Source organism: Polyergus mexicanus, unplaced genomic scaffold (assembly GCF_030449975.1).
Source record: "Polyergus mexicanus isolate NDT 795.1 unplaced genomic scaffold, iyPolMexi1.0 SCAF_9, whole genome shotgun sequence".
Taxonomy (NCBI): domain Eukaryota; kingdom Metazoa; phylum Arthropoda; class Insecta; order Hymenoptera; family Formicidae; genus Polyergus; species Polyergus mexicanus.
The window spans coordinates 10280770-10303395 of record NW_027223329.1 but is presented as its reverse complement, the minus strand read 5'-3'; the positions used below and the strand labels follow the sequence as shown (position 1 = coordinate 10303395).

Sequence of the window (22626 nt, the reverse complement as noted above, 5' to 3'; positions counted from 1 at the left end):
AATCTATTCTATTTTAGTGTTAACGAAAAACGACATGACGATAAAATTGCAACAGAGATGATAAAAAAAGCCGCGCTATGCCTAATTATTCTCCTAATTGAGAATACGTTCACCAAAAAAAAAATATTCTATTCAAAAATAAATTTTCATATGCGCACGCAAGCATCGATTACATTAATTTCTCATATAAATCATAGAACGATAATGTAAATTAATCGTTGATATGTATTACATCGCGTTATATAACGACGTATATTTTTATCTCGATAATCTTTTATAACTTAATACACCTTTGTTTTATTTATCGTTTTCATTTGTGACTTTAAAATGATTTATAAAAAATTGTCCTTTTGATAGAGTCGATGAATCACACCGATATCAGAATAAAAGATTGTAAAAAATTAATTACGATATAAAATAAATAAATATTATATATTTACAAATTGAATGTAAAAAAAGGGGTAAATTTTGGAGTAACTTTCTTTTTAAAGCGATTCGAAACGTAGAAATGTTACTTGAAGTAATGCTCTATGCGAATTTTGTGTATGTTCGCCCTTGAAAAATTTCTTTTTTCGATCCTCGAAAAGATAATTGCCGTGGGATAAAACTCCGCGGATAACCCATCGACGTATACCAGCTGCCGACGGTGATAATCTTCGCTTTCATAGGAATCGACGTCGTCGAGATGGCGTGCGGAGTCCGACGCCGACGCCGACGCCGACGTCGGCGTCGATCCAATCGACGCGCCTCTGACGAACACATCGCGCAACTTGATTCTTTTAAAAATGACATTTCACCACACCCTATTATCAGTTTTACATTGATGAGACATCAAAAGTATATTTTTATTAGCGAAAAGTGCGGAGTCACCACCCCAGTCATATTGCGATAAAATCTCTTTCTTTTGCCATGTATGTAAATAATATTATCGTAAGATACCCGATTGTTGAAATAAGCAAGCACTTTCCGGTTTTATAATTAGAATAATTTTGACGAGGCAATGCAAATAAACAGGGCTTCAGTTATACTTTTGTTCCTTCTTTAAAATAGGTATATTTATATATATTATCACAGCGAGATACGATTAAAAAATTGTTATACGCATGACTAATTTTAATTAAAACAGTACGCAACATTCGTTACCTTCTCGCTACAAAATCGATTCGACGATAATACGATAAACTCAATTTTCCGTTTTCCGTACGCCCTCGCAACATGGATTGGATGAACATCTGAATTCGCGCAGCGACGCCAAATGCAATTAATCCAATCGATACAAAGCTTACTTCCTTCAATAATAGCTTAATCGTCAAATGTTAAACAAAACTGTCCAAGAAATGTTAAAAATGCAACTGATATTTTTTTAATATTCAAAAGTAAAATAATTCTTCTAAGAGAAATAAAGAACTTTCACATAGAAGAGATATACATTATAAATATTTTTAGAAACTGAAGAATAATATTCATTTTTTTACAACAAGTCCGCTACCTTTCGTAGGAATAAATTAATACGAATTATAAATCACACGTGCGCTATGAAAAAATAACATGTTTATGTATACCTACACAACTTGCCCAATTCTTACTACTTAAAATTCTTTTTTGAATAAAGGGTTGAACAGCCTTTCAAGGGTCAAGGGTTAAACCGTCGACCCCGTCGATCTGAACGACGAGAACATGCCGCCACCAAACAGCTTATCGCCTTATCGCTTGTACAAGCACGATGATAAAGAAGAGACCGCCGTGAGCTCGCCTCCCCCACTTTCTCTCCCACTATTCGGCCCCCACAAAGCGGCGACGCGGCGCGGATTCTCCGTCAACTAATATTGATTATAAAACCGGCGGCGGCAGTGGCGGTGGCGGCGGCGGCGGCGGCGGTAGTAGTGGTGGTGGTGGCGGCGGCGGCGGCGGCGGTGATGGCGATGGCGACGGTTTCTTTGCTTCCTTTTTTTTCTTTTACCCACCGAAGCCACGGGCGGTAGTACACGCGCACGAGACACAATACGCCCGTAGTGTGCGTCGTGGCGGCTGCGGCGGCGGTGGCGGCGGTAGCGACAGTAGCAGCGACGGCGGATTACTCTCGTCGAGAGATACCGGAGGTATGACCGGTTAGCTCGCGGTGAAGTGAATAAAGGCCTCATCAGGTCAGACATATAGCGGTGAGTCCCCGTCTCGTCGTGCGTCACGTCCCGTTTTCGCGTCCGTTCCGGAAACCGCGTGCGGACACTCGCAACGTCTCCGACCTGAGAGAGGGTGCATTGACTCCGGACGCGATGTAAGTAAACGGAAGTAATATCGTGATACCACGCGCGAATTCTTAAAGCGACGCAACCATTTATCTTTTATTCTCTCGTCAATGGTTTTGATCGTGAAATTCCCCGATGTCGATTTGGTTTCGACATTCTTGATAAGTGTGCTTTTTCGAACGGGGAAGACTAGAGAATGAAAGATTAATTTGTGAAAAACGTATAGGTTTTTGAGAACTATAGTAATCATTGTGTCTTTCGTATATATCTTTTTTGCGAGAGTCTTATATAAAAATGAATTTTTTTTTACCAACATGTGAATGAGTTGATATTTTAGTATCAGTTCGGTATATTATAATTATATTTTAGTAAAAAATCATTTAATGTGAATTAATTAGCTATCTGTTATAGAAAGTATAGCTCTGTATTATGGAATGATTTAATTTTCAAAATATAATATATTAAGTAATGTAGAAAGAGAGAGAGAGAGAGAGAGAGAGGATCTTTTATCAAACATTAAATATTGTACAAATATAAAATGTAAAATGTATTAAAAGTCTAATAATTGTTTGACGCAATTCGTTGTACATATTATTAGGATTTATCGATATGTTGTGTTAGAAATGCAATATTTCGAGATAAATAGACGTCGTGAGATATCGACATTCGTAGAGACTGAGACAAGATAGGACATTTAATATTAATGGGTGTTTAAAGTTTAAAACTCTCTACTCTTGGATACTTACTCCTTGTTGAACTTTCTTGCTGCTAAATTCTGCTGACTTATCCTTTCGAAAGAATCTCATCGGTAAACTACTAGAGATCGTTGACACCTCAAGTGAATCATAGCGGATGGCAGTTACACACTTTTACGTCAACTGAAACAGGAGAAATATTACTTTTCCTTCCTACGACGTGAAATAAAATATTAATATATTTGAGGAGAAATTTGATTTCATTACGATTGAATTACATGTACAAAAATATAAATAATAAACATGAAACTGAGCACAGAGTGCGAAATGTAACATACGAGATACGATAAATTTGTAAAAATCCAGGTATTATTTTACGGTAGATATTTTTAACAAATATTTTTTACGACGTATTTTTTATAAGATATTTTCCACAAAAGCTCGTGGTAATTATCACAATTTCAAACGCAATAGATAAACTGCACACACAATCGCGTATACGAATTGATATTATCGCCTGAAGGCATGGACGAGCCGGTAATATTATTACGCGTTTCACGCAGACTTTGTTACAAAAGCAGTACCGTATCGGGTTCGCGAGTTTCGCTACATCGCCGGATTATTGTTCCTTTTCGCTGTTAATATCTCGTCGCGTTTGGTTGATCGTTGACGTGCGATAAGATTAAAACGGATAGAATCAAAGTAATAAAAGCGAGCCCGTGGCTAATTGTACCTCGGACGTTGCACGCGCCGCCAAACGATTACATTATTGGTTAATTGCATGGAGGAGAGGAGGATTTCTCGGGGAGGAATATACATGATACGCTATTACAGAGACAATCGCAGCTATCTAGTATCGGTTTATCGCATCTTTCGTACGTGCAGCGAGTCGAAAATCACCAATTACAGTTCATTAGACAAACGATGTAATGATACGATCGAGCAAATAACAAGGCATAGAAGACATTCGTGAATTGCGATATAATTGACTTTAGCGGTTTGACTTTAGACAACGAACATTTATAATTAAATGTAATAAAAGATGTAAAAGTTTTTAAATATATATTATTCTCTCTCTCTCTCTCTCTCTCTCTCTCTTGAGAGTTTATGTCATTAAATTCACTGTTGCAAATTGCTAAAATAAACCATCTTATTTACATATCTCAAAACAATAATAAAAATGATATACTCTTTTATCTCTAGAATATCTTTTTTCACGTGATTTTTTTCCTACAGCGAGTATGAAGTGGATAATACAATATGATAAAGGACAAGTCATACCGAACGTTTAATCGAGTCGATAAAGTTGAGAAGATTTAGTCGTAAAAAATCAGGAAACTGATATCATTGTCGATCTTTCGCTCATCCGTAACGACCTTTGATGGCGACCCGCAAAGCTAACACGGATCGATCTCGAATCAAGATTGACTGACTGACTGATCGATCGAATCGGACAGACGCTTCCTCTCTTTTATCAGTTATAGACCGGAATGGACGATATGTGAGCTACGAGACCGAGACGAGAGAACGAGGTGCTTCCTGCTAGTTTGGGACTACGAGCCTTGACGACGCCGACTTGGGTTCCATTCATATTCGAACGATATTTCATCGAAGACACACACGAAGCGTACTCCCGTTTGAGTAAAGCCGATTCCCCTTTTGTCGGTGCCTTCCGGCGTAAAATCGATATGTCGATAGCATGCGCGCCTACGTTTCCGCGTAAGACATACGCGATCATTCCGTTAAAATATCTTCGCGAGGCAAACTTAGCTAATAAATATCTCGTTGGCAAAGGATATATGCCCGTGTTTTGTATAGGAGGCGTTGAGGATATTCGTAAGCGCGCGTGATACATTTCGTTTGACGGACGAAGAAAGAGAGAGAGTTTTTCTTTAATAACAATATGTCAAAATAACGTCTATAGAAACTACGTAGAAACTTACATTGGCGCGCTCTAATATAATTAATAGATACATATCCCCTACTGTAATCCGCTCGCGATACACGAATGTATAAATGATCAAAGTTTGCAACGTGGTTACATGTTTGTAACTATGTTTCTAACTTTGTTACGTCGGTCGTCATACATCGTAAAACTAAATTAAATGTTATATGAATATGTTCGTTAATAAAAACTCTTGCATATAGAATTGCAAATAGAATTCGATGGTAAAAAAGAAAAATAGTAATTATTAAAAACATGTGCTTATTTTCAATAGTACTTTGAACAGAAAAAAAGCCATTATAGATTGTCAAATTAAATAATGTGTTACTTATCTTGTAAATATATTTACAATTTGCACTTTTTACTTGAATAGTATTATACATTTAAATTCACATTCACGTGAAATATATTTAAATATGGGGTTATTGCGTTTCAATTATATAATGCAAAATCTCTAACAGATGAGATATTTTAGTATAAAAGAGCGGTTTTGTTAGAATCGAATGCTATACGCATAGATACAACAATCCTCATAAACGCATCGTTTCACTTTATGTTTCGTTTCACATTCCGTTTGGGACATTATTACGCTCGAGAGACACGTAAAAAAAAAAAAAAAAAAAAAAAAAAAGAGCTTTCTATTTTATCGTCTCTCTTTATTTGCGACTTTGTAACGGGTGACCCCTTTTTCGCACGTACAATATATCACGAAATTTCTATAAAGTTTTATTTTCATACCATATGTCGTACGCGTGTATTTTATCGATTCATAATACCTATGGCACTCTTGATTAAATCGTTTCTTGTTCTTTTTTTATTTTATTTTATTTTAATAATATATTTAACATTTAATCAGTTGACGTATAAATAGTATAAATCTTGTGAAAAGTTGCAACTTTTTTTTTTTTTTTTTACTAGTTAATATCAAGGTAGCACATTGTATTATTTGACTATTTGAAACTGACAAACTGAGAAAAAGTGTCGTAAGGAGCTTAAAAAGTTTCGATTTTGAAACTTTTGGAACGGGACTCGTATTTTCGGGCACAAAACTGCTTTTACGCGCGTGTTCCCATATAGTATTTTTTACCTTTTGTAACGCGAAAATGTTTCCAAAGTTACAGTTTCAAACAAGGGCACACATATTATATTATATAAAGTTTTTGCTTTTCGCTCGAAGCAAGAAACGTTTACAAAAATCTTAAGATTTGAAAAATTTGCCAAAGGATGATTCGCATAATTTTGAAACTACAACTACTATTTTTTCAAGCATTAGTAATAAATATTTCATATAATTTTCTCATTATCGGATTCAAATAACAAAAATACAAAAGTAACATAATAAGTTTCTTTAAATAATCTCTGGAAATTTCATTGTTTCTAATATCCAACGTAAGAAATAAAAAATATCGCAGACACTGAAAAGATAAAAAAAAAAAAAAATGAAGACGTCGAAGTAAATATGGAGTTATATGAGAACGGCGTTTATAAAATACGGTAAAGGAACCTCGAAAAATCTTCGACTCGAAGCTCACCGGCTAAATCCGCCGGCACGATACTATCTCGCAAACAGGCGAGTCGATAAAACACACGTACACGTGTGTGTGTATGCGTGCAAGCGACGGTCTCTCCTCCGCAAGCTGTTTTATACGCACGCAGTCCGAAAGTGATATAGATTTTTTCGCTCCGCACGCACTCGATGGCGGGCAAAGTGGCGCCTATACAAACATATAACGCACACGAACGCATACGCGTAAGCCGTCGAGTCGGCGATGGTATTCGCATAATCGATACGGAAGGAGTGGAATTAAGGGAATAACGAATGCACCGTCCCAATATAGACTCGCGCCACGCTTTCGCTTTACTAAAGATTCGCCTTCTCTATTTGCCTTCCTCGATTTCCCCTTTTCCGCATCAAAGCATCCTGATTTTTATACGATTGCCCAACATCGTAAGACTTGGAAATGGTATCAGTAATTTTAAAACAGAATGAAGATCTCTAAATAATTTTTCAGTCAATTCTTAAGAATGAATCAAACAACACGTTGCTCGGTTATCTGTGAAATTGGTAGTATTTATTCTTTTTAATAGATTTTATCATAATTGATATTACGAATTAAATGCATTTTGATTGTCGACGCAGTGCAATTATCTTGAGAATAGAGAGGAAGGCGGACTTGTTTGTGCGTAAGTCCATCTGGTTATTTTAAAAAAGTGAACGAGTGGTCGTCTGGAGTTACTGACTCAACTCGAACAATTAAGGAGAATTAACGCGCACCATGCTTTGTAACTCTTTCGTTCGATGAACTTGTGCTTAAAAGAAGCCGTACAATTTGAGAGTATAAGCCTTTCGGGAGCTCACCGACGCAACAGCGCGTGAAAGTGTTGATTCATCGAGCACGCAAGGGCATGCACTTTCATTGATCTAATACGCGAACGTCTCGGGTAATTCATAAAACAAGTTTCCATTAATTAATTTTTTATTAAAAGTGAGCGACATATAAAAATTACTAATGCGATATCTTTTCGTTGGAATAAAATAATAATTAAATACACTTTTTTTTTTTTTTTTTTACGAATTCACTATTGTTTCATCGTGCAAGTCCAAAATTGAATTAAATTTTCAATAATTGCTAAAAATATCGAAAAATTTAACAGACAATTTTATAATAATAGACAGCTTACAATTAATCAATTTTAGGAAGAGAACATGCAAGTTCCCATCACAATCGGAAGAGTCACTCCGTTTCTGAATGAATAATTAGTCGAGACAGATTGTGCGCTAGACACTGAGTTCGTTGACCTTATACCAAGGAAACATGATAAATCTTTTCCGAAATATTTGCAGCGAATTACGCAATGGATATTCTTCATGCAATTTCTCACACTTTTTTCACTATCCATCATTAAACTCTCAATACGTCTCACTCGAGGGAGGAAAATCGAGAGAGAAAGAGATACGCGCATTTATTATATTTTCGAGACACGATATTCGGCCGTCGAGTATCGGAAGGAGAAATAGAGAGACAGAAGCGTATTTTCGCGCGTATTTTTGGCCGACGATAATCGATAAGCGCGCCCTGCCCGAGAGTCGCTGAAATACTATTGTCCCATTGTGACAGTAATTTCGCTTCGGCTAAGGACAGACGATACCTTTCCTTCGGAATGCCGACAAAGGAATGCGAGCTACGTCCAATACAGGATTTATGAACATTTCGATCTCGTAAGCAAATCATCGTCTAAAGTAGGCGAAATCATTTTGTGTTTTATGATACGAAGAAAACGATTGGATTACAAAACTATTATACAATATGTATATATTCTTTTTACACACTCTTCCGCGGGAGAAAATCCATCCGGTTTCTAAATCGATTTTATCACATCATTGCTTCCACGACCCCTAAACGAAATTGCCTTAGATGGTAACATATACAGGGACGACGTTTCGTATATTCTGACATGAGTCATAACTCGCTATAGCTTGTTGTATATAATGTTTGGTAATATCATACACATCTGCCGATATATTTCTTTGTACATAAAGCCGAATATGTCTTTGCACAAATATGTTAGTATACGATAAAATTAATAAATAAGAATAATAAATAATAAATAAGTAACAGAATAAGTTTCAATAAATTATTAAATTAATACTGATCGCGTACTACTATATAAAAATTGATATAATTATGTGGCTTTTCTCACGACGAATGACATTGAATACGATTATCATCATCGCTTTTGAATATCGAATATCGATTAACCGGCGCCAATAATCACCCGCGAATATCATATATCCAATTATTTTACACGATTGTGTCATATCGCGTATGCGATATATTATTTCGTATCGTTATACGTCGTTATTCTATACCGAGATGCACATAATTTACTATAATTTTCGATCTTATATTTTTTTTTTTCATTCTCTTACATATCTCATATTTGAAAGAATTATTTTATTCGTCATCAAAATTTAAAGAAAGAATATGAATTTATCTTTTTTTTTTTTTTTTTTTAATCTAAAGAAATTATCTTTGAAAAGATTGTAATTATTCGTTTATTCCTTACTTTTTGTGTCCAAAGTTTTATTCGTGACGTACATATGTATCATCACCAATTCTGGTCGACGACAGCTTTTTATAAGCCTCGGGTCTTATTTTCATCAGCGAGATTAATACATACGTGACGCCTGTACCCATATAATCACGATTTTGTCTTTTCCTGTAATGACTCTGTCGTTATTAGAGCCTGCAACCTCTTATATCAAAACCTTTAAGACTATCTCCAAAGAAAAAAAGGCAATATAATTTTGCGTCGTAATCGTAATTTTCGACATAGTAACACAAAACTTTATTTAATTAATTATTGGCCATTAATACTTAATTGTTAATAATATTTATTTCCGAATATACGTATATCTAATTATATAAAGCAAATTGATTGATTGATTGATTTTTTTTTTTTTTTAATAGCGCGTTATTTATTCCTGTTTCATAACTTATTGTTGATTGCAACACCATTAGAAATTGTTTTTAATTTATCAAACGAGAATTATATTCTCTCATTTCACATTTTACACAACAATAAAATATGTATCACATATATATTATAACTGATGCTATAATCTATGAAAAGAGAATCAATTAAATAGTTCGGATGATTAGAGTTCACTGACATTAGCAAAACCGGATCAATTATCAGCTAGTTAACGACGAATCCCTAATCGTTTGATTGAAGTATGAGAGATCTTAACTAGCTTTCAAGCAGCGGCTATTTAAACGCGTCTCGTAACCACGTATGCGAACGAATGTAAAAATAACGAACGTAATTAAAAGATGTTTCGTTAGTGTTGTTAAACGCGATGTTTTTATACATGGGAACGCTTTTCTCGCAAACGTACCGCTTCTCGTCGTGCGAGATATTATTATGCAAAATTACAGAGCAACAGATGGTAAACGGAGGTCAGGGAACTAAAAACGCTTCACGCGATATTAATTAAGATAAGCAAGTCCGTCCGTCACGGCAATTGAAATCGATCGGCTTTTACCAAAGCACACGCATAATGCAATCTTAATCACGTGGTTGTCGCCCCCTCCTTCGTTCAGCCACATCAGAATGTCGTAATTGATACGATTCATAATCGTAACTTATCATCTCCCCCTTAACCGTCTATATTGCGACGATTGTTGATTAATGTCGACGAATTTCAAATCGACAGCGATATATTTATATATAAGCGAATTTTCTCTCTTTTTCTATACTTATATATTGAAATGTTTAAAGATATTAATTAGATAAACTCTTTAAAAGTGTGAAAATATTCTTCATTCGTATTTTATTTACGCGTAGAAAGTAAATCTGTCTTCTTTTAAAATCACATATATTTATACATATACAGGGTGGTCCTCGTAACGGTCGCCACGATTTTTAAGGCACTTGCAATAATCTGACATAAAAAAGTTTCAAACAAAAGTTGTGTGGCTTCATGGGGGCCATAAGACGGTGACAATGATTTGACCTTGGAAAATTATTTGAAGGTCATGTGAAGGTCAACTTTAAAATCTTAAATGGAAATCCCCATTTTTTATTTAGTCTTCTTGTAGCTGACATCGAGAGCTTTCTAAAACACTATAATAAAGTATTTTTTCATTGAGTACTTTTTGAGTTATTTTATATTTAAATCTGACATATTTTGATAAAAAAAATAAAATATTTCGTAAAATATTCAGTTTTCGATAATTTTACCCCAATACTTCTATGTACAGAATAATAAGACAAATTAATTAGTGCCAAAAAAAAACAAATAATTGTTTAAAAAAATACATTGTAAATAATTTTCTTAAAAACAATTTTTTTTTTTAATACTAATTGATTTGTCTCATTATTCTGTACATAGAAGTATTACGGTAAGATTATCGAAAACTAAATATTTTACGAAATATTTAATTTTTTATATCAAAATATGTCAGATTAAAATATAAAATAACTTAAAAAGTATTTAATAAAAAAATACTTTATTATAGTGTTTTGGAAAGCTCTCGATGTCAGCTACAAGAATACTAAATAAAAAATGGGGGTTTCCATTTAAGATTTTAAAGTTGACCTTCACATGACCTTCAAATGATTTTCCAAGGTCAAATCATTGTCACCATCTTATGGCCCCCTTGAAGCCACACAACTTTTGTTTGAAACTTTTTTATGTCAGATTATTGTAAGTGCTTTAAAAATCGTGACGACCGTTACGAGGTATATCGAGATAAAATTAAATATTATTAAATAACATGTAAAAAATTGCAAGTACATATGTTTATGAACGATAATGTGAGATTCATTCTGTGGAATTAATTTCTTGATTTGCATAATTATTTATTTCAAATATAACGTGATAAAACATAGCAAAGTATAAAGTTTACATGACACTCGCCTCAATTATCGCTCCCAGCTGTGTATTTTCTCCATTGGTATATCGATTTGATCTATTTTCGCGCTCGGGGCACGCAGCGGATAGAAACGAGGTCGTAGAACCTAAGTATCCCGCCGACGCGACGGTATAACAATCGTTGCAAGTTCGTCACGATAAGCTCGAGATTCGATCTTATCATGATTATATATTAATTGTAACGACCGCGTAATATAAACTATGTTTTTATAAAAATATTTCAAGATTCGTGACTGCCCTCAAAGCAGTGACATGATCACTTATATTAATAGAAGATAAATGTAATGTATCAATAATAAATTCATATCTAATTATTAGAATGGAATCAAATTAAAACGTATGCCAAAATGTCAAATTAACCGTTTAAATTAAAATGTTTTAAAAGTATAAATATATTACTTTTTACATATATATCAGAAAAAAAAAAACACCATGAGGCAAGAGTAAAAGCAAAAGACGCGTTTACAAAATTCAATCATACAATTTAAACTTTAAAGATATAATAGATGATGTTCAAATTTTTTATATATATATTAAAAATTCTATTTTTATATATATATTAAAAATTCCGTTTATTTATTTGATTAAGGAAACATCGTATTTGAATTTTCCGAAATCACTTGTCCTAAAAGAATCGAGAAATGATGAAATTCTGCTATTGGTGCAGCGAATTATTTTCCCTCGACTACACCCAACCGGAATAGACATACTTGGGATGAACAGGGATACAGAGGTAGCGTAACCAAAGCGATATACAACAGTATTAGCGTATCGAAATTATATTTGCCACGATAGGTTTACGAATCGATTGTTTCTGCAGCCGCGCATGAAACAATCTCCGTCATATAGTCGAGACAATTCGATCGTAAATAACGTTTATTGTTTCTCATTAAAGGCACTTGATTCCCCATCGCCTCTCGTCTTGCCTTCCAGTTATCTAGAATCTAGATAAATGTATGCGACGCGAACCCAAAACGAGTAGATATTATATAATAAATACGAATAATTAAAAAGTAGAGCCAACGATTAAAAAAAAAAAAAAAAAATACAACAGCTTATATTGCTCGATTAAAATTGTTATTCTTATTACATTTTTGTGTTTCTACTTTTCCTTATTTTTAAGTATCTCGTTTCATCCGAAACGTTATCTTATCTCTCTGCGCTCCGTATTGTATGTACATTCGAGAAAAATCAGAATGATTTTCGTTGATACAGGTATGCCTATTGTACATACATACAATATATATGGTATACGTGTAAAATCTTATCTCTGCGCTGCGGATTATCGAATTTTCGAGCGTTAGATTAGATTTCTCGACGACCGCGCACGCTCAGCTACACCGGTTTCTGAAAATAAACGCGTACGAGGATACATCGTCATCGTCGCCAGTGCCCTTCTCGACGTTGTACGTAACGTTGTATAGCGCTTTGGACATGTATATAAGGTTTATGTACGGCGTATACAAAGTGACGCGAGTGCGCGCAATTTCGTGAGGAAGATTTATTAAATTATTGATAATGTTTCATAGATAAATAGAGTGTAAATTTAAACAGATTGAATTTCAACGATAGATTATTTGGAACAAATTTTTCCACGCTGAAAATATCAAGATAGGTCAGTATTTATTAGTCCTTCAAATTTCAACATTACTGTCGGTATAATTTTAATTTTATTGAAATTTATTGTAAATTAAAGAAAGATTCAAATTAGTGGTATTAATGAAAATTGGCTTTTACTGTAATATAATTAATTAAGCGATCAATATTTTTATTTAATTTTACTTTCGTGAGTCTTGTCTATTCTAAAATTTTGGGAATTATATCGATATATTTTCCTTTTCCCTTCCATTTCTTTCTCCGTCTTGCACGAAACGTGTAGTATGCGACAGTAATTAGTGCACGTTATCCAAAATAGAGGCCAATTCAGAATCTGTCATTCCTCGTAATTTTTTTTTCCTATATCTCTACTCTCGTGTACGTGATTTTTCTCGGCATTTTTCCGCAAAAGGTTCCGCATTTCTCGAATGATAATTTTACGCAGTTTACCGAGGGATTCTATTTGCGCCCTCGTTTTAGAGAGGCGTCAATCGCATTGACGGATGATATTTTAATAAGCACTGATACCAAACACGTGTCGTGTCGGATAATGTTACATCGTTAAATACAAAGTGACAAAATATGAGACAGCCGTATTGAAAAAAAAGAAAAAAAGAAAATGATAAAATGGATGTAATTGATTAATTGGACAAACATTTTTTTGTTGTGAATTGAAATAAAATAAATATGTATGTTTAGTAATTATCATTTTTACTTTTTCAATTCAAAAACTGACTGTGAAAAATGGTTATTAAAACACGTAAATATATTATTATTATATCCTGGACGGTATCTTACGATTAAAGCAAAATCGAGACGCGATCTTTCATTTTCGACGATAATCGTCTTATAATATTGCAATTGTATGTCTTGCATTTTCGTATTAGATGCTTATTGAAATTTCAAAGCGATTTGTCAAAGTTTAGAGAATAGTTTACTCACGTTGCCAGTTACAAGTGTCGCACCATGGCGCGTAAACTCCTTTATATGGGTACGCAAGTAGCATCGATATTACTTGCAACTAATTTTCACACGCGTATTTACCAAGTCATCTTAATCATCAATGAGACACTTCACTCGTCTTATATTTAATTCACTGAATTCTCGTTATTTTCTACGATTAAACGACAGTAAAATTTTAATTCCGTTAAGATTGACATAATTTATAATATGTTTATATTGATGATTATATAATATATTTCAATTTTCGCTCATTTAATTATATAATTTAAACTCGCTTACGCTCTGAGCTTTTACAACCCCCCGAATTCTCTTAGCTCCAATAATCATCATAGTATGCTGACACATAGAAGTGCACATAATCTATGCACATATTTGCTCGGCTTCAAATCCGTCATTTATCACATAATGAAGCGACACATCCGGAAATTCGGATAAAACTCAACCCGAGAAAGTGAACTTTCGCTCTATTTTTCGGAGATCTTTTCCGTAGCAGAAACGTAACACACGTATATCACGTGTTAAATCTATCTCGTAAAATCGCTAACGTTTCGCCTTTTCAAGAATGCGGATGAATCGAGCACCGGCGCGACATAATGCTTTACGACATACATTTATCAGATAGCGATTTGACGTTTGCGCGGAACGGCCATTTCGGCGCAACATCGAAATGCACGACGTTTGGCCACCCACGCGAGGTATGACGCCGCCATGACGCGTATAGTTCCGTCGGAATTCGAATCTCGTCATTAATCGAACGATGGCTCTCTCGATTCGCCATTCTGACCCATTTTCTCTGAAGCTTCTGTCCAGATTCCGCGCTCGAACTTTCGACGTCGTTAAGCACCGTGTGACTATTCGCCGAGATTGATTGTGATCAGGAGAAGTACGTTCGTTTAGAGAGGGAACGCCCGTCAGTATTCATCAGCCAGTTTGTATTTCATTAAGTCGAGAGCAACGCGGGTAAACAAGGTAGAGAGAGCGCGACGCTTTTGTAATCCGGAAGTGAATCCATCTTGTATGCGCACTCTCTCTCTCTCTCTCTCTCTCTCTCTCTCTCTCTCTCTCTCTCTCTCTCTCTCTCTCTCTCTCTCTCTCGTTGCGTTGTGCCTTTCTCACAAAAATGATTTACACACGAATAAATAAATCTATATCCGAAGTTTCAAACGTGAAAAGCATAAAAAGCACATGTATATCGAGCAAAGGAAAAATAAATATTAAATTTTGAACGGGATAGCCTATTTGTCTATCTCGAATTCCTGACTATTTTAGGCGTAACTACGGATACTATTAATTTAACGCGCAACCTTACTCTTCCTCGCGATGAAAAATAACTAAGCAAGAACACGTCCCCCCACCCATGTATCTGTACACACGTGTCACTATTTCCGGCCACCTTCGCGAACGCGTTATTCTCGGTTATATACGCTTTGTCGCGGTTACTTTCTGCCAAATGGCTCGACACACAGGCTATTTACCTCGATTCTTTATCGGGGACGAGAATTTATTAATAGTAGCAAACCCCGTGCCTCTCCGCCCGTGAAACTTAATCTTATTTTTTATAATCTTTCTTTCATGGATAAGTTTGACAGTATCTAATAAAATGTTAAATCACATTTTATGATAAAATAGAATAAATTGTAAAAAATGGATGTACCATTAAAGCTTTTAATCTGATGAAGATGCATTTGTATTATAAAAAATTGAAAGATTAATATAAGATTAACCATAAAAAAAATTGAAAAAAGAAAATGCTTCTCTTTCTTGTTTCCTTTTGTTGATATCTGTATCATCGTCGATAAATACGATTCATAAATTCGTAACGAATATACTTGAAATTTTAGAGTAATTCTGTGGAACTAAAACAATTAACGTTAAATTCCGAAAAAAAAAAAATATATATATATATAGCGTTTAATTAAATTTTTGTTAATTAAAAGAATTTTCAACAGAGAATATTTATTCATAAGATATACCTATGTAAATTGCAAAATATATAGGATTATTATTAAATATTTGTCTCGATAACGATATATCTCGCTAACTAGAAACATTTCTGATTTCAGGGGGGTCCGTCAGGGGGGAGATTGAACCCGGCTCAAACCTCGACCTCACACCTGGTAGACGGGCAGGCAGTGCTGGCGGGGGCAGCCTCGGCAGCGGTGGCGTCTTGGGGGTCGGTGTCGGCGCTGGCGGGGGTGGTGGCTCGGGGAGCCGAGGTTCCTCCGGCGGTGGTGGCCGCTCGAGGGACGAGCCTAGAAGGCACACCCTCGGCGGCGATCATCAACCGTCCCTTCATCATCAGCAATTCAACGCAGCGCAGCAGCTGCATCCCCTACACCCACATCATTTGCCGCCACCACACGGCCAATACGGCACCCCGCCATCACGACACACCACCATGGATCTCGAGGTGAATCTTTGCTCGCGCAACATGTAAATACACACATATTTAATTGTTTGCGATGATTTTTCGTAATCTCGATTCGTTTCCTTCCCCTTATCCTTCATTGACATTTGTTCTATGAATGTGTAGAATCTCGATCAATTGGTATAATTAGAGATCTTATGTAATCGTATTACTTATTTTGAGCGATTTAAAAATGATGAGTCAATTAATTATATTTAATGAATGTTAAAAAAATAATTAAATTTAAAATAATAACGAAATATAAATTAATTATCAACTATTAATCGCGAAATAACTTTTCATTATTATATTGTGATTTAATTTATTACACCGACAAATTATTTTATTGGTACTAATAAAAATAGCAGTTACATAAGCAACGTAATTTATAAACTATTTAAATTAAATCGCATGATATTCTACACAGTCGGAATCTTTAATAGCCTGAATTAGTGCCATTTCTATCTAATTCAAAGTATCGAAATTCTACTATATCTCCTAAAGTATGATAACCAGAGTCCAAATATTTAACTTTCTTTTTCTTCGATTGTGGTATGTATTTTTCATTTTGTGTACTTTCTATACTAGAATTTCCGCATCCTGTTTTTATATTTTTGAGAATTTTACCTCTCTACATATTTATGACATACTTGTCTTTTTCATTTCTAACATGTCATATTAACTATTGCCGTGTGATACATGTTTATATTATAGAATATATTTTTAACTTTATATTATGCATTAAGATATACGTATAACGTTTACTATAACATTTTACTGTGCTCAAAAAAATGTTATCTCTGGATAAAACTTCTATATTTATCTACATGTCGAAATTTTCATACATAGAATTTATCTTCTTTTTTCTATATCTTACGTTTCGGATGATCTGATTTTTTATGGGTAACTGAACATTTTCTTTATCACAAAATGATAGTTTAATATCGCGCATCGTTCAATGCATAAATGAATAGTTCAGGATACGTTATATCTGAGCTCTTATTTCAAGACAGAGTTTTCTATGGAATCGAAAAAGAGAAAAAAAAATTTCAAATTTATATTTTAACAAATATTAAAAATTGTTACCTCACACAATCCATATTTATAACTCATTTATTATTATGACGTCAAGTATTACTACTCGCGTATTTTGTGCAATTTAATTTAATTTTGTTACAATATATGTAAAAGAGAAAGAGAAAGAGAGAGAGAGTTTAATTAGAAAAAAATGGAAATGGCATTTTATCGCCACGTTCACATTTCCTTCTCATATTTCCAGCAATTTGGACGATAAATGACACTCGAGATAAATGTTATCAACGATACTTTAAATTACTTTGCTTTTTCCAACGTGGCATCGTAACTTAGAATACGCATAATCGAATATGCTGCAATAAATAATAATATTATTTTTAGAACAAAAAACACTTTCAGAATCGAATCGAATTAAAAAATCCAACTTATTTTGTATCTTCTCTGAAATAAAAATATATTACCAGAATTTGTATTATTTAAATCAAATAAAACTCGTATCATTTTGCTGTATTATTCAGCTTTAATTATTTCCATATCCAAATACGAGTTATATCATCGATCAAGACAATAGAAAATATTTCAGTTTTTCAATTCTATATATGTATAGCAGGGACCATAATTTATTTTGACACGTGATTGCCTACGTGTAATTTTACTTCTCATCTCGAATTCTCTTTTTCCACGAATTCTTTCTTTTTCTTATCAGAGAAAAATATCTACGTTGTTTAACTCAGAAATATTTGTCTTATGAATTATAAACATTCGCGTCTCTATCAAGCATAAACTAAAAAAATTGGTAAAACTGTACAAAAGGTAACGTACCTCTAATTTTATTGCTACTTAAATATGTTATAGAGGAGACTTTTCTGAATAATTCTCCGCAAGAAATTTGTAGGGGACGGCGCATTAGTTTAGGAGATATAATGAATTAAAGTTTCGTACTTTTAATGCTTTTTCTATTATAAAATAAAGAATCATAAAGTTTGTTTATGTTGTATTTGTGTAGGGCAGACGTGGAAAAAGCGTTTGTTTACATTTATTTAAGTATACACTCATGGATACTTTGTTAATAATGTGTTTCATCTATTGTATTTCTCGCAGTTCGTTGAAAGCTTTCAACGAGCTTGCGACTACAAGATTGAATAAGGTAGAAGATAGGAATAAGTTAATAGTGAATTTTAGTTTTAAATCAGAGATAGGTTTGGCTTAGGATATTATATTTTCCGCAAGTGGGATCCCCCGTAGGGGGACGAAATCCAATGCGTCCACGCAGACGTTTTCCCATCCACACAACAATTGTGGAGTGGATCTGGCTTCACGTTGTAAAGTATATGCGTGGACACAACTCCGCCCCCTCCCCCCCCCTCCCCTCCCCTATGGGGAACCTCTACTTCCGGAAGATATAAACCTAATCCAAACCTATTTCCAGTTTTAAAAATAAACTCGAGTTGAGAAAAAAAAAGAGTTTTTTCGGGATGGGGGGCTGCAGAGGGAGGGACTACTTGGAAAGTATATATATAAAAAAATATATAAACAGCAATTATAGCTATCAATCGCAATTATCAAAAATATTAAATATTAAATATTAAAATTATTAAAATGTTAAAATTATATTCAAAATGCTTTAATTAAATATATAGGAAAAAGCTGAAATAAATAATATTTCTTTACCGATATCAGTAGAAAATAATTGAGAAAAGTCGTTAACTTTTTTGAAAGAAAAAAAAAAAAAACATAGATTATATGATTCGTGAGATATTTTAAAACACATCGTGTATATAATATAAAATATAAATCTATACGTTGAGAACACGCGAGAGAGGAAGTTAAAAAGCGAGTGGTCATATTCGTAATAAAAGCAGGCGAGTTTTCTCTCTCTCTCTCTCTCTCTCTCTCTCTCTCTCTCTCTCTCTCTTACTTCGTCGCATACGTCTCGCGCGCGCACACACACACGTACGCATACACGAGCGTAACTTTCGTATCCATTCGTGTGCAACCCAACTCCTCAAGTTACTCCGGCTTCTCTCTCTCTCTCTCTCTCTTTCTCGCCTCTATTCTTTTCTCGCCTTTCCTACTTTTCATTTCCTTTATCTCTATCTTGAAGTGTAATATCATAGGGTTACTTACCATGATTCTCGAACCATGAGTTGTATGTACCATACATGTATAGGCTGCATATCGTACACACGCGACATTTATTCTCGACGAGATTGAACTCTGCATAAATTTTATTAAAACACATACCCTTTGAAAAAATACGTTCGCGCTACCGACGCGACAAATTCTAAATACGCGTAATACGAGGATCGTTCGATACTCGTATTTTATTCGACACTCCCGATACTTTATTCGGCACTCCCGATACTATGAGCTTACTTGGAAACTCTTAGATATTTATACGTAAATTAATTCGATTGACGTTCGCGCGCACGGGACGAGACGCGAAATTCTTATGATCGAAATATCGCACATAATTTATTAGTTACGATGTTCAGTTATGTCGTTACTATAATTAGACGGATTACGATATTAACGAGAACGATGAACCGATCGCGTTCCTTTAACGCTCACCATGGCACACGATTCCCGCGATTAATCCGCGCTTTGACGCGATAAAAACTTTCTCACCGTCTTCTATTAACAACCATAAACAACATTGTAAACTAGCGCGAAAACCACCAAACGTTTCCCGATTCCGTTACGGCGCTATGATCGGAGCCGATTTCAGAGAAGAACTTTTGATTAACCAATCAGAAGCAAAGAAATCCTTGCTCTTAATTGGTCAATCGAGCGACGGCACTCGTTGTCGCGAGCGACGAATCACAGCGCGAGATGACGAAATTAAAGTACAAACCGCGTATGGTGACGATTCACATTCGCGCTTCGCGATAGGGAGTCTTTTAATTTACGACTCAAGGCATATCGCGACGGTTACTCGTGGCGTCGGGACGCTTCATTTGAATCGCGCAAAGCAAAATCGAATGCTGAACAAGCTATCGGCCGATCTTCTCATAATATATCGCATCGACGTAGCGGATATAGGTATGTAGATATATATATATATATATATATATATATATACGCGCAATCATTACATTCTGCGATTATTAATGCATGCGATTAGTCGATTCTTTCGATATTATATCTTGAATAGCCATGAACTCTACTCGCGTAATATTAACCGAAAATTCGTGTGCCATTATTTACTTACTACAAATATTTATTCCTTTAAACACACACACACACATAGCTGTTATTAATTACTCTCATATGTAATATCTTCTACTAAGGTAAAGCAACATAAAACGCTTCTCGCGTATTCAAATGTGTATAAAATATTACTAGATATATATATATATATCTGCATATATATTATGCTCTATTTATATATTATAATATATCTATTAATTATTACATTCAATCATAGATTTGCCATCTAATTAAATTTCCGGATGAAAATACACGCGAATATTTCGTTGAAAGTAATAAATCAATTATCGCTAAAACTTCTTCACTTTGAAAGAGAGAGAGAGAGACAAAATCAAAATATCGTTCGCGGAATTCGTTTCGACAAGTGAGAAGTTGGCTATTTATATAGTATTTTGTGGCCATCTTTACATCAATACGTTCAAATTATAACGACTAATCTGTGAGCGAAGAGCAGTTCGGATTCTCAAAGTGTTGTAACATCGCATATTTCTCTCTCTCTCTCTCTCTCTCTCTCTCTCTCTCTCTCTCTCTATTCGTAACAATCGTTTTTCCGCCTTTTTTTCTATTTCGTCTTTTTTTTTCTATCCCGCAACACATATTACATATCTCTAACTGGTTTTTACTTTGTGTGTGTTTCCGTGTTACCCACTATGTGCCACCGACAGATGGGGACCAAGTCTCGCCAGAGAAAGGTAATTTTCGAATTTTCATACTTTTTACGCAAGATTGCCTGCGCAATCAATTCTTTTTTTCCGTCAACGTGCATGTCGGCATGCTGACATGATCGTTTTTCTCTGTGTGGCATTTAATTTCTCGACCCAACCGTATGTCTTTAATTGTTCGCCCGAAAAAATGTTTCTGTGTGAATATATTTATAGTATCTGGTAATAATTACGCGTTAAATTTATATTTATCTAGTTCATCTAAACATTTATAATTTTATCATTACAATTACATAATTGTCAATTTACAAATACATATTTAAATTTTAATAAATATTATAAACAAATTGTAATAAATTTGTGTTAATTTGTTTGGTGTACAATTAGATATGCGAAATTGCAATTTTTAAACATCTCAAATAAATTAGCTAAAATTTTCTGGTGTGAATGCCACTAATGAGCGATTTGGGATACAATGAGGTACTTTCGAAGATCACAGATGTATCGAAATCTTATAAAATTTATGTGCTTTTAGTCGCCTCTTCCGCGCGGGTATCCGCCCCCATCTTCGACGATGCTCTTCGATGACGACCCGGGCATTATGTCCGAGGTGGAGACCTCCAGCACAGGATTCCGACGAGGCGGCAAGCAAAGGAGCAGCTTGCCCGTTGTACGAACACCCAGCAAGACTTTGGAGCGACCACTAGGTAATACACAAAGCATAATTAAAATGTAAATAAATATACATGGACAAAGAAATAATAATGAATTAATATTGATTCACTAATATAAGTTATATTATTATACATTTCTCAATATGTGTAAAGTCAAACTATAAAAATTGATAAAAAGAATATTGTATTAAAATCGAAGTGATACAAAATTAACTTCTTTTTTTTTTGTATAGCTTCTGTAAACTTATATTTAATTACACAAAATCTTAAAACTAATTGTAAGATTATGTTTATATTTGTAAAATATTTTACATATTGTTTAATTTTTATATTACGACTTTGCTGACAAAACAATGCATTTCTGTATGCGGTTCCCTAGGACTGGTGTTCCTGCAATACAGGAACGAGACGAAGAGGGCATTGCTACCGAACGAAATCACCAGTATAGACACGGTCAAGGCCCTTTTCGTTAGAAGCTTTCCGAAACAACTCACCATGGAATATCTAGATAGTCCCCACGTAAAGGTTTACATACACGATAGCAACAAGGACATGTTCTATGAACTCGAAGATTTAAGGTATTACATTTTTCTGCGACTGTAAATATCTTCCTTTTCATTTAAATAATTAAATATTATTCTTGATAAAATATTTTATTACTAAATATTATTTTTTTCTTGTTTGTGTTTGCAACGATAATTGAACAGAGTTAAAAACATTTTAAATTTAATTATATTATAAAATTTATTAGATA

The 22626-nt window shown here is 34.4% G+C and overlaps 1 protein-coding gene across 21 annotated transcripts in view; it reads left to right on the top strand.

Annotated features, from left to right (window-relative positions):
- LOC138936556 (uncharacterized) overlaps nucleotides 1–22626 on the top strand; it is a 170561-nt gene that overhangs the window by 79119 nt on the left and 68816 nt on the right. For 17 of the 21 annotated variants that reach the window (XM_070302033.1, XM_070302032.1, XM_070302030.1 and 14 more), the window contains 4 exons: nucleotides 15948–16294; nucleotides 21202–21228; nucleotides 21734–21906; nucleotides 22241–22450. In XM_070302033.1, the coding sequence (XP_070158134.1) occupies nucleotides 15948–16294; nucleotides 21202–21228; nucleotides 21734–21906; nucleotides 22241–22450 (757 nt within the window). The remainder of the gene's footprint in view (nucleotides 1–15947; nucleotides 16295–21201; nucleotides 21229–21733; nucleotides 21907–22240; nucleotides 22451–22626) is intronic. The other 4 variants (XM_070302034.1, XM_070302046.1, XM_070302051.1 and 1 more) reach the window with 2 other exon arrangements.